This window comes from Pholis gunnellus (assembly GCF_910591455.1).
Source record: "Pholis gunnellus genome assembly, chromosome: 13".
Lineage (NCBI taxonomy): Eukaryota > Metazoa > Chordata > Actinopteri > Perciformes > Pholidae > Pholis > Pholis gunnellus.
This window is the reverse complement of record NC_136540.1, coordinates 8,640,513-8,654,138: the sequence shown is the minus strand read 5'-3', so window position 1 is coordinate 8,654,138 and position 13,626 is coordinate 8,640,513. Positions and strand designations below refer to the sequence as shown.

At 43.7% G+C, this 13,626-nt stretch overlaps 1 protein-coding gene across 2 annotated transcripts in view; it reads right to left on the bottom strand.

Annotated features, from left to right (window-relative positions):
- The window catches only part of dclk1a (doublecortin-like kinase 1a), a gene marked incomplete at both ends in the record, with an annotated part of 40,891 nt that extends 31,697 nt beyond the window's left edge, over positions 1-9,194 (bottom strand). For both annotated transcript variants that reach the window (XM_079171144.1, XM_079171145.1), the window contains 2 exons: positions 7,676-8,025; positions 8,834-9,194. In XM_079171144.1, the coding sequence (XP_079027270.1) occupies positions 7,676-8,025; positions 8,834-9,194 (711 nt within the window). The remainder of the gene's footprint in view (positions 1-7,675; positions 8,026-8,833) is intronic.
- Positions 9,195-13,626: the final 4,432 nt, after the last annotated feature.

Genomic DNA, 13,626 nt, shown 5'->3' with positions numbered 1-13,626 from the left:
GACATGAGGCTGAACTGATTGTGCAGCGACCGAGTTGGCATGCTGGTGTTACTGCGTTCACCTCAAACCAGCACAGCAGACTGGCATGCTCTCTTGCATAACAACTTATGTAACAGCTTCTGCTCTCCACAGGGTGAGAGCAAACTTTCTTTTTTTCTCTCAGTGTCTGAAGGGAGCCAATCATGAAAAGGAATTATGTAGCGCTGTTCCAATAAGGACAAAAATCGGATGCAACATCAGCCTCAACTTCCCTGCCTCTCCCCAGCCTTTTCCCTCCAGTGTTTTTAAGGTATCCTCATCTTATTCCCATCTCTCTTGTCTTGTCTAGCTGTCTTGCTTTTATCCAACTCTCTCTCTCTCTGTTTCTCTGTCTCTCCCTCTCTGTCTCTCTCTCCTCTAACCTCATTCCTTCACTGGTGTCTTTCATCGCCCCCTTATTGATCTCTCTCCCCCCTTCAGTCTGTTGGCTTTAATCCATTTTCAAGGATGAGTGTGCATGCGTGAGCTTGTGTGTGCATACAGATATATTATGAGTGTGCTGGATTAAGGAGCTGAACTTGTAAGTTCACAGGTTAATGGCGCGAGCACTGACAGAAGAAGACATACATAATACTGAGTGAGGTGTCAGCAGGAGGTGGTTGAGTGAGTGACTTTGTTTCTTAGTTTAGTTAATTGACTTCAATATAAGAATTAGGGCGGCAACATCCTGCTGATTAGCCTTCAGATGTTTGGTTTTGGTTAACCAACAGTCCAAGACCTAAAGATATATATAAAAACAACAAATATTCACGTTTGACAGACAGGAAGGAGGGAATTTAATCACTCAAATGATGAGCCTGTTTGTAAAGTAGTTTGTAAATCAAACAGTTTTGATTATGCAGTACATTGACTGTACATTTGAAAAGGGAAAAATGTAAGTACAGTACAAGGTAGCCTTAAAAATTCCAACATGCAGACTAAAGTCAGTTGACCTTTGAATTGATACTAACAAAGACACAAATAGGTATTCATGGCGAGAAGAAAAAAATAATGATGTGGACTGTGGTGAGTAGGCTCTGATGGCAGCTCAGAAAACAACAAAATACATCAAAAAATATAGTACTGGCTATTACTGTAAGAATTTAGTTTTGAGGTAGCTAGTTTTTTATAGTTTAGTGTATATATATATATATATATATATATATAAGATGCACTTTACTTTAAAATGGTAAAATACAAGAATTCTGCAATGTAGTGTATCAAAGTGGGACATTAGAGTACATTACATTTTAAGAGTGTCCAACTTCTAAGGTATTTCTTAGCAAACAATTCTGCCTTCTAATTGGCTTGGAGGAGCATTACTCGTTCTATGTATACAACCCTTCTAAGTGCCTCCCTGCCCGAGTCACAATCAGACAAAAGCTCTGACGGTCGAGATATTAGGGTCCCGCTCTTTAAGCAACTAAAAGCACGGCGCTGGAACACAGTCTTTCAAATGCAGATTCGGCTGAGAGAGATTAGAGAATGAGTGAGTCATGAAGTGCATGAGTCAGACAGTGTGTGTGATGAAGTTGTGGTGTGACTAGGTTCTCAACAGTCTGCCAGTGCTGGAAATGTCTGCCATCGATCCTAATTTGGCAGCAGGTCCTCTGACTACAGACAGCCCTCCAATCTGCTACAGTCACCCTCTGCTGGTAAACAGAGACACACAAGCTAACTGACAGACTGAAACAGAGGCAGACCGACAGACTGAGAGAAAAGCAATGTGAAACAACACGTCCTGTTTACACACCAAAACAACACTTTAATCGTGAGATTTCTACAAGCCATGTATCATCAATGTCATTCACTGCAAATATAATTTATAGCAGCGAATGCACGGTATACTAGGTGCATGACACACATTCACACACTCCCCCCTACACACACACACACACACACACACACCATGCTGCTGCTGAGTAGCTGTGACTCAGCAGATCAGCAGGAGCAGATGGACTTTGCTTCCCACAATCCTCCTCTGCAGAAAGGAAAAGTGACATCATCAACACACAATCCAACAAATAAAGATGAAGAAACAGCTACATTGCTTGGAATATGTGCAGAACACAATCCCTGCTCTTCACATAACACGCAATGTTTTCAAGTGGTGTTGCCATAGCACCCTCTCTACAGTCCCTGCAGAGCTGGATGCGGTCCAAATTAGGAGAAAAGACGACGGGGTGAGGGCAACAAAACTAGGAAAAAGTGTGAGACAAACTGAGAAAAATGAAAAGGGGATTAAAAACAAAGCTAGGGTCGTGTGGAAGACAGAGAGGGGGGGGGAGGAGAGATGGAGAGACAGAGAGTGGGGGAGAGCGAACGATGCCATATGTTGCAGCTCTAGGATTTGGGGGTGCATGCTGAGTGTGCTAATTAAATGAGAACTAAATAGCCATAACACAATGGCATGTTGACAGCAAGAGACAGACAGGCATAGAAAAATGGATCAAAGGAAGGTGAGAGAAAGACGTTCAGAGGAAGTATGGACGGCTGATGGAAGTGAAGAGTGAAAATCTGTTAATAGGAGGAAAAGTAAACATTACATAAGAGGAGAAATAATGATGCCGATGGAGAGAGAAGCAGAAACAGTAACGGGCGGAGAGAACATGAAAAGAAAATGGGAGGCTCAGAGAGAAGGAGGCTGCAGAGAAAACAAGAAGATAAAAAGATATTAAAAGCTCTTAAGCCTTGCCAACAAGGAGAACAGGCCAACAATGCAGTTTGAGAAGTGAGAGCTGCACTGCAGATAGTGAACAAGTGGTTCTTCCACACTCTACTCCTACACAAAGCCTCTACTTAACATGGACCATTTAATTAGTGTGAAAACATGCCAAGGTATTATGGGTGCCATATATAATGAACGGACAGAAAATAATGCTTGTCGGAAAAGGGTATTAAGTCTTTAGGAATGTTGCTTCAAGGACGGATCTCATCAAGTTGAATGGCGAGGAACATCATAAGCAACGGCAGAGAGCACTTTAGAGCAGATCTAACAAGGTCGATTCATCAACACCAGTTTGGGGTGTGACAGTCCAAAGAAAGGTAAATCATTTGGCAAGAGGATAAGTGTCAAAACTCCTGTCAACATACTTCACACACTGATATTATGCCCCAGATAACAAGGATACACGTCAACAGTCGTGCAAGCTACTCAGTGAGGCTGTAACCTAATAGAGCCTTAGAGCTAAATGCTATCATCAGCATGGTAACAAGCTAACAATGATAATACTCACGTGCTGATGTTAAGAGGGTTGAATGTTCAACAACTTAGTTTACTGTGTGAGAATGCCACCATTTGCTAAACAGCACTGAACACAAAAGCAGCTGAGGCCGATAGGAGTATTAACTATTATTAGAAATATTTCACTAAAAGCCAAAGAAGTAAATATGCTGGTGGCGCTACAGGAAAATTCAGGTGATCACAAATGTTTGTGGGATTCATTCTGTCCATAATTCAATGCCAATCCATGAAATAGTTATTGAAATATTTGAGTCTGAACCTAAGTGGTTGACCAACTGAGGAACCAACCTACTAACAGCTTCTGCAGTGCTCAGGTTGGACAGATAGACCAACATTGTCATCCCTAAAGGCACGCCGCTAGCATAACAGCAGTATGTCCCACCGTTGTAGCATTGATTGCAATGGTGATTTATTTGCATTAAATTGAATAGTTCTGTCAAATTACAAAAACACAAAAAACAACAGTAACGTCTATTTTCCAAAAGCAAAGTCCTGGATACTCCGAATAAATTCTGGATTTTTCACCCAGGACAAGTTTGACAAGGTAACCCTGACGATATAGATATCACTATGGTATTAACCAGGAAACATTTTTTGGCATTTGGACCAATTGAAAGTGTTGTGTAAGCCCTGTATTTTTGGCATGGGTGGTCAATGTGGGAATGGTACCTCTTGCCACTGCTAAACCCACTGAGATACAAAGGGGCTCATTAATGAGATACTCAAAAACAGAAGGCAACCAACCTTAGAGACGACTAAGTGGCATCGCTTCATGCACTGGTTGATAATCGCCTACAGTTAACGGCTAGTGATGCATGAGCAGAAATCTAGATGAGTCCATTAAAGACAGTGTGTGTGTCACTATCCGTGCCTAAGTGTGCGTGAGCCTTGCAAGACTCAAGGCTGTCAGCTGGGGTCCGACATTGTCTGCCTGTGTGCATGTCTGTGTTTGTTTGTGTAAACAGAGCTTACATGTATTAATAGGCCAGCAATGTCCACGTTCTAAGCCACTTACGGGTCGTCCCTCTCCTTGGTCGGACCAATCCACGCCACACCATCGCACCATGCTACTGTATGACATCACAGCGGGTCGGACGGTTCCTAAGCAACTAGATGAAATCATCATAGAAACCGGCCAAGGTGAAGAGCTGTCTGAAAACGATGAGGTTGTGGTAACCTCAAAGGAGGGGGGACTGAGCAAAGAAATATCACCGATCATATACAGTGAGACCTGAGACAGTGGCAGAATCAACGGTGGGGGGGGGGGGGGGGGGGGGGGCTTGATATACACTTCCTCACTTAGTCGGTCACATTACAGATGGAAACACGATATCCAAAACGCTCACGGTAGAGTAAGCTCGGGGAAAGCGGGCAGAGTATAGGGCGCGTATCAGATGCTCACAGAGACTTGTTCACGGCTTGTCATATGTCGTCTCCTCTCTATCCGCATCTCATTAGCAGTTCTCCCAGGATATTGCCAGATAGGAGATGCTCTAACAGTGATGACAAATATCAAAACCTTTTTCTATAGCAAACATATGGGCGTATAAACTGGGGATTTTTTTTGGTCCTGACTGAAATGTGTTCGTAGCGATGATCAAGTGCTGCAAGGTGGAATTGAATGCATGATAAGACTTGGAGTCTCATTTTCATATACACGACATAATATTATATTCTGTATTTCATTTGGGCAAAGTTGTTGTAAGGCTGCTTGTGTTTGGATAACATTTAATGTCTGTGAAGTTTGGGTCCCTTTGTAAAAGAAAAAGATGGATTTGTCAGAAACACGCTCCTCAAAGCAAGGTATCACAAACAGTAATGTTTTGGTATTAAAATTGAAACCCAGTGATTGACAATAGAATAGAAAAGCTGTGCAGATGTGTACACAATAAACACCCACATAAAGGAAAAGGCATAACAAGCAGACAGATCTGCTTGTTATGAAATGTCTCGTAGGCTGTCGCAATCCTTGAGAACTATTGGAGACAAAGAGAAAGAGAGGAAGAATATGGCTGTGGGGATGTGCACATACATATCCTGCCTCACTGTCTCTGGCCTCATTACAGGGGTTAATGAAAGCAAGGAGCCGTAGCTCTGGTGCTCAGATGCTCAGATGCTCTCTCTCTCCGGGCTCTGTGGCTCTGCTGGGGCTCAACGTAACTGGCAGTCAGGCCGAGAAACCTACTTCTGCCGTAGGCTCAATGACTGACACAGCTCAGCTGACGCCAGCAGCCCACGCACAAAAATACATGTACGCACACATGCGTGCACCTGTGCACAGACAGACACACACCTACTTAACCCTTAAAGTAACCTTATCCTGGTGCGCACTCGGGTAAATTACATTTAGCGCACTCATATTCAATATTCAAGGGGCATTAACACTTGTCATCCTATCCCTCCTGCCTTGACTCCTACATATGTTATTGTCAGGCTTTTTGTCATTCAGATGTATAGACATAGTTTTTGTAATTAAGGTTGTATTGAGTTTTTTTGTTATACTGATTCTCTCGCTCTCGTTCTGTGCAATGCTCAAGTTAACATGGATTAACCACATTTCACAGGGAGTTTAATTTTGCTTATCTATCGTGTTTTCGGAGACCTTTCACCTCTTCAGAAACAGAAGGCTGTTCAGGGCTTGTCCAGGATTTCCTCTTATGCACGAAACACACATGGGCACTCCCAAAGTGCTCCGATCCAGTCTATTAACTACTACTATTAACTACTCCAGTCCCTTAATTCTCCACTTTTCTGTTCTCTTAATAACATAATCGCAAACGCAAACCCTCCCACATGCATTAACCCATGCACGCGTACATACAAAAAGATGAGAAGGAGTTGGTTTTTCACTCAGCCCCACCCAGCAAATTTGGCAGTGAGCGTGTTACCATGCCTACAGGTCCAATCAATATTGTGTCTAAAAATAGCATAACTATAATAGTCTTACTTCTATTAGCAGAGGGGTGAACTGGGTGAGAGCAGAGTTTATTGTGCAATCTCAAAGATAATCGGAACCAAAGGCGACCGCAGAGTTAGCAGGTATTGTGCAAAAGCGTGAGTTTAATCCCCAACAGCAGGTTTCTCAAGGAAAGCCTGATTCTGGGATTTTATTGGCTGGTGCTGGGATCTAACAGCAGGTCAGGTCAGGAACTCTGAAGTGACTTCCTACTGGGTTAACAGTGGATCATTAAACAGACCGCATGGCTTCAAAGACAGGACGACACGCCAGTGCCAACACATGAAGATTAATGTTTTGAAGTGGGATTTATCCTAACACAGAGTATTAAATGGCAATTAAGGATGAAAAACCCATAGGGCAAAGAACGTATTCATGAGGATGAGTCACAAATTGGCCATTTAGGAGATGATTACCACTGTGCAACACAAAATGGCAGGATGCCCTCAACGTCAAACGCAATCTGTTTCAAAATAATGGTGTCGTTCTGATGCTGCTGCCAGGGGAAAAGTGGTTCTGTAATGCTTCATTCAATAACTTGGAGCTTCGACATGACACAGAGAGAGGCACAGACTGGAGCACACAGACATAAACGAGGATGATGGGGGATGGCGTGAGAGAGGGAAAGGTGACATGGCAGCAAACAGGAAAAGACGAGAGCCCTAAAACACGTCACAAATATAACCAGAATCTCTGACATGCTGGCAGAGTCGCTGTCTTACTATCTGTGCTTTGCCCTATTTGACAAATACACACAAACATGGATGTGTGCCAGCACAGACGTGGTGTGTTTGACTTCATTCATTTGACTGTTTCCACATTGATTTTAGTTGTGTGTGGAGAATGCGTGAATGGGTCAATGCATATGTGTGTACAGTCCTGTTTTAAAGCGTGTTCTTTTTATAGCGTCTCCCTCCGCAGCTGAGAGAGGGAGCTGAAATGGTGGGCGGACTATCGAGAGGGCCGTGACTCTGATTCGGAGGCAAAGCCCTGGCACACATTCGCTGCAGCGTAAGTTGAGAACCCAGACTCCATTCATACATTTCTTTCATCTTTACCTTCTTTCGACCCCTTTCTGCCTATGTGTCACTCTTTCTCGTCACAGCTCTGGCTGCGAAGGGGGACACAAACGTTCTCTTATCATAGCAGGCTCACGAAAGACAAATGAGAGTGTGGTGGTCATAAAATATTTAGCCATTGTGATCCTCCTATCAGCCTGTTGATCTGTATTTCCCCCTTCTAGCAAACACCAATGCAAAACCACCACCTTGATGAAAGAAGTGCGGCTGTGAGTCGCTATGATTTTGAATCTTTCTATGCACATAAAACAATGTCAAAAACAGCCATGCAAAGACTCACTGTTATCTCAGTGTCCGGTCTATTTCTATTTGCTGTGTGACACCTTCAGTTCACTCATAGCTGACGATGATGATTGTTTGGTGATGATTGTTTCTCACCAGTTTGCCCTCCAGTGTGTAGATCTTCTTCACCACTCCGGAGTCAAGCTTGATGGCGTCGGTGATGTCGGTCAGGACTTGTTCGTAGGAATGGGCCGTCTTCTTGTTCAGAAGGATCCTCACAGCTTTGCGGGGCTTCACTCCGCTCCGCACCACTGTCACAAGCTTTGGACGTATGAATTCCTTGATTTCGCGGCTCTCTGGGCCACCGGCCTTGGCGCTGCCCAGGGAGGGAGGCCCGCGGGAGGACGCAGCCGAAGCCTTGACGTTCACAGACCAGTTGGGGTTCACGTTTTTTGTGTAATCCAATTTTTTGTAAGCTTCGATGGAGCTGCACACATAGCTGTCACCTGTCGGGGTAAAGGGGAGGAGAAGAAAGCAGGGAGGGGTTACTTACAGAAACATTGGAGGAAATGAGATGAGCTGTGAAGAATATGACAGAATACAGGAAAGAAAGGTAAAGAAAGGAAGAAGGCACATACAGAGGCTAGCTACTATTGCTCTGTGTAACATCTCGTAATCAAGCAACTGCTCTATTATTCTAGGAGCCAGCAGCATAATACATTAATGAATAGATTGAACACTTTAAATATACTGATTTAGGATATTTGGCTGCCTGATTTCCTTCATACCTCCCAAAGGCTAAATAGTGGCCTGTATATATTTTCATACCAGCCAAAGATGATGTCAACCACTTGTAGTTCTTCCCATGTCACTTCTTAGAGAGTAAAACAGATCAGGAGAGAGATAATCTGAGCCAAAACATTATGTCAGTATCACCATATGGCCATCAAATCAGTGATAGGCCTATAATCTTCATAATAATCTAAAGTGTGCTTAGCCAGTATTATAGAGCAGTGGCAATAAAGATCTTGGTGAGCCTTAAACCTGTAAATCATTGCTCACTTCACATTTCCCACAGTCTTAGGTTTGTTACTTTTATTCTATACCAGAGGGTGGTGAGTAAAGAAAGACCACTTGGCAGATGACAGATAAGGCAGTGTTTGTTCTTTTAGAGGAAGAGATGCTTCGACACATTTTAGATTGGACTACTCTGCTGATAAAGCCACGAGTCCAGGTGCATGAGAGGAACGGATGAACCTGCACATTTAAAGGGTAGTCCCCCAGGTGTGCTGTAATGCCGTTGAGGCTACCCACCTTCTACCAGCTGCTCAATACTGGTGATCTTCTTGCAGCCATCCAGGGTGTAGATGGTCCGGACGCCTTGCGGCAGGTTGACGTTGTCGGACAGAGAGCGGGTCAGGTCCGCCAACAGGGCGTCAAAGGTCCGGAACCTGTCCATGGAGATGGCGTATACTATCCCGTTGAAGTACCGGTCTCCGTTGCGGTAGAAACGCACCTTCTTGGCTCGCTTCTCCGTGGTCAGAGTCTTCAGGGTCCGGGTCCGGTACAGGCTGCAGTGGGCGCTGTGTGTTGGACTCGGCACGCCGTTCAACTTCGCACTGGACCGTCCGTGTCGCTGACCTTTGTCCCGCTCGTCGAAATGCTCCATCTCCATCGCGTTGCCGAGGCTCACAAGTACGGCCGTACTGTCTGGCAGGGACAAACAGGAGGATCAGGCCGCGGTGAAAAGTTTTCCTCTAACGAACAAAGTAAACAATAACAAGCGGTGCCGCCAACAAGGAAGAAAACCAACCGAGGAGAGGTTCGGGCGGCTGGTAAAGGAGCCAGCCGGTGACCGTCAATGGTGCACTGTCTGAAAATAACCCCCTAATGACAGATTAAGTGCTCTTAAGCCGAGCAGTGGACAGCATGCCTCATGACGACTCACACTGTCAGTCACAGTGCGCCTGAGTTGTCCCGAGGCGCAGATGGATGCAGAGAGATCGGTAGTCACGAATCAATAACAGCCTATCAATTTTCCTCTTTATGAATATTCAGAACGCGCAGCCGGACGAGCAGCAGCCGGGAGTCAATTTAAAAGTGCGACACCGAAATAATTAGCACTTCAACAAGGATTCAAATAAAGACATTTTACTTTCTTGTCTTGAGATCAAGACGCGTCAGTCGTTAGGAGAAGTGTGTTTTCAAATAGACATATTAAAGTATGAATTGCTTTTATATCAGCTGATGGTGAGCGCGTTGACTTACCTAAGTGAGCAATTAACGCTTCTCTGACGGTCACCTCCAGTGTGACAGGTGCTTTATTTCCCCAGTAGATATGACAAAAAAAAAGAGTTCAGTGAGCTGGTCGCTGACACTAGATGGTGTGATCCTGGCCGAGGAGAGCCCCCCCTGTGCGTCCCTTCGTTGTCCGGTTGACTAGCCCCACCAAAAAACACCAGTGTGCGCGTGTTTATGTGTGTGCGTAGTGAGCCAAGCAGAGGCTGGACTGGAAATGAACTAGGTAGGCAGCTGCTCCCCCCTCCCATTCTCTTTGCACCCACCTTCTCTCTCCTCCTCAACGTCACTCTGTCGTGATTTCCATTCAGCGCCCCCACCCCTCATATTAAAATGCAAACCCATGCACGCTTCCCACTCGTGCTGGGGATGCTGCTGGTCCTGCAACCACCCCCAGCCCCGAAGACATGCGTCGGGGGGGGCGGGGGGGGGGGGGGGGGGGGGGGGGGGGTCGATCTCCCCTCTTTTATGATAATTCATTTTTCATACCTTAAGTGATTATTTTAAATTTAATTTCACATATATGTTATTTTTACATGTTTGTGAATATTAATTACTTCATTAAGACAAGTATAACCTATATTTTGGTGTGTGTAGGCCAATTACATCTCATCAAAACCATGAGAATAAGTACTGAGCAGCATTATGTTTAACCCACAAAAACATTTGCACGTGAGATGTTATGCAATACACTTACTACAATGTATACTCTAAGGGTATCAAGGCAGCTAAAACCTAAACCGTTCAATTCAAACTATGCAGAGCAGCTTTCGGAGTGAGCCAAATGCAGTGTGACAAGAAGGATTTTTACCCAATCCCACGTATTTATCTCATGTGGAAAGACTCAATTTGAATTACATGTCTAAAAGATTTCAACATACTAAGTTGAGTCAAACAGGACTCCATAAACCGACATGCAGAAAGAGAGATGCGGGCTGGAGAGGATGCTGCTGTTTCATTGTCATAAGCTTGTTTCTTCCTATACCTCTGAAGTTTGTTTGCATGTGACGGCAGGAAGTAGGCTCTCCGAGCGATGGAAGTGATAAAGACCACTGACCTACATCCTGGCCTCCAGAGACCACCCATTTCTGTTCCATCACCACTCCCTGATGAACTGTACTGTATGTGTGTGTGCGTGTGTTTGTGTGTTACCCAGCATTGATCTGTGCCAGTGGTGGTGAAAGTTGCAGCCCTCTTAAAATATTTTCCTATCATTGTATTAACAGGGGTTTAACAGGGGGAAGACATTGCTTTATGTTACATTTTACTGATTTGAATGTAAAATGCTCACGTTCTTTGACATTAGTTTGATGCTTCTTTTAGAAGGTCACATATCATAATGCTTTCCAGTTCACTAATCCAGAACTTACATGAATATATCTGACATTTTAATGATCAAATACAGTGTGTGATTGCATCTTTCTTGACTGCTTCCGTGCACAGACCTACCTGTTTTACTACATGCACATGAATGCATTAGAATGTAAGAATGTAAGGAAAAAAAATCCTATTTGGGTGAGACACACACTCAAGGACCCAGCGGGCATCACAAACTGAGAGCTGATCAGTGTTCTTGTCTAAATGACTCCTGGGGAAACAGAGCACAATGTGAAAAAAATGTGTCTTTACTCAACATGTGTTCATTCAACATAGGGACATTGAAATGGATGGATTTGAGCATTGCTGTGAATAAATACAGGCATTTCAGAGGTTAAAGCACGATTCAGTCTTGAGTGCAACTCTGTATGATATTGATTGAAATATGCTCTCTGCACCTGGAGCATGACTAGGCGTGTATATAAAGAGATAGAGAATTTTGGCATTTTTGACTAAGGCTATCAAAGGGCACATTTAATGTGGATCAGACTGATCTGCTGTCCCTCACCAAAAAATAACCTTTGTGGGCAGTGACTAATGACCTTTTGACTCTAAAAGTTGTTTCAGGGACACTAAAAAAACCACAAGAAAAGCACCACTTAGCACATCTCTGCTAATGCATTTTTTGTGAAGTGAATGGTAATAAAAACATTCCGATGTGGATGGATGGACTGATGATTCATATAGTATCTAAATAGTGTTTTAAATCTGCCTTAATTTCACAGCCCAAGAGAGAAATTTAAAAACCCACCCACTCAGACTGTTGACAGATGCTACTGTACAAAGACACTCAATCCATTCTGTCATCAATCACTGCATCTTTATGCTGCAAAACAAAGTCTGTCACTTTGACACATCTTACAGGTTTTAAGATAAGCGTATAACTCAAGATATTCATATTTGGCTCACCCGTATGCACATGAATGCACACTTGCAAATGAGTCTTTTATACACACACTTTGCACGTATGCCTACACTAAATTGTTTGCCGCACACTGCAGTGAGTGCGGTGACTAGAGCATGGGCAGTGGTGTGACTTGTGGTGTTTTGACAGATACTGTAGTGATTTGTCACGGTGTTTCCCCTGTCAGCTGGAGGCATCTAGGTGGTTACTCTGTGGCAGTGTGATTCATGGGCCGGACGCAGAGAGTTGTACTAAAACGAGCCTGTGCATGAAACGGAGAGAAAAAGAGGAGACAGGGCAGAAAGAGGCAGTAGAGAGTCGTGTGCCGTAAATGTGCTCACTGTTTCAGAGGGCAACATGGACCAGCCATCTTTAAATGAAGTCATTAATCTAAGACAAACAACCAGTCACTGCAGCACATGAATGGATCGCACACATGGTCCGCCAACTCTATCAGACACACGAGTGGACCTGTAAAGGGAAAGTACACCCAAAAACACAATTAACACTGTGCAGTTCTAATGATTGTAGACAGTAAAGTCACTATCAGCAAACACAAACAAATGTCTCTCGGGGCTGGACATTTGAGTGTTAGGATTTGTGTTGATGAAGTCATCAGGTGATACGTTTTAAAGTTGGTTTATTGAATGAAGATAAAATAATAAATTAGTGACTGACTGCTGTGAGATCCTAGATTATTTAAAATATCACTTAAAGGTATCTATCATAAAACGTCTGTGTTAATGTCTTCATCCTCACCACAATCTGATGTTCACTTTAGGAAACACCTGCTATCACATACTTTCAAACCATAATTTGACACTAAAAATATAAAATGTATTTCTTATCCATGGAAGGACATTTTGAAGGTGGTTGAGCACCTAGTGTCACACTTAAGGACAGTTCAGCTGGTGTGATGTTTGTTGACACCGCGGCTCGATCTTTGCCCTAAAGACCAGTTCCCTTGTCACTACAACTCACTGCCATGCCGGCTTGGGCATGGACCGTAGTCGTAGAGGAGGAAATGCAAAATTCACCTTTATGAATTGTTCTCAGCCTGGGACTTCTTATTCTCAAACCCCACTTTTAGGTCACAATCCATGAGCCAATTAATATGATGTCATTGCACTTAAAGACCAATCAACGACCAATAAAATGAATTATTGCTGTTTGAGCAATACACAAGACATGTGACCATGTCTTTAGTACAGTACAGTACAGTATTATTTCAGTTCAGTTTTAAGGCTGTCAAGAGCCTCCACACTTCTTCACTAAAACAAATGAAAACAGCTTCTGGCAATTGTTTCTATTCACTACTGCAGCTCACATGGATAGTTTTCCAACACCTACAGGCGGTCAGTGGGTGGGACGGGGGTGACTGGTTGCTCTGTGGATGAACAACATTCGGAGAGAGTGGTGGACGTGGTGTTGCTTACGTAATACAAGTCGTAGGAGTTGTTTTTGAATCTAGTGACACAAGAAATGTCAGACTTGGCAGACTTCTGGCACATTAGGAGATGGCCGTGCT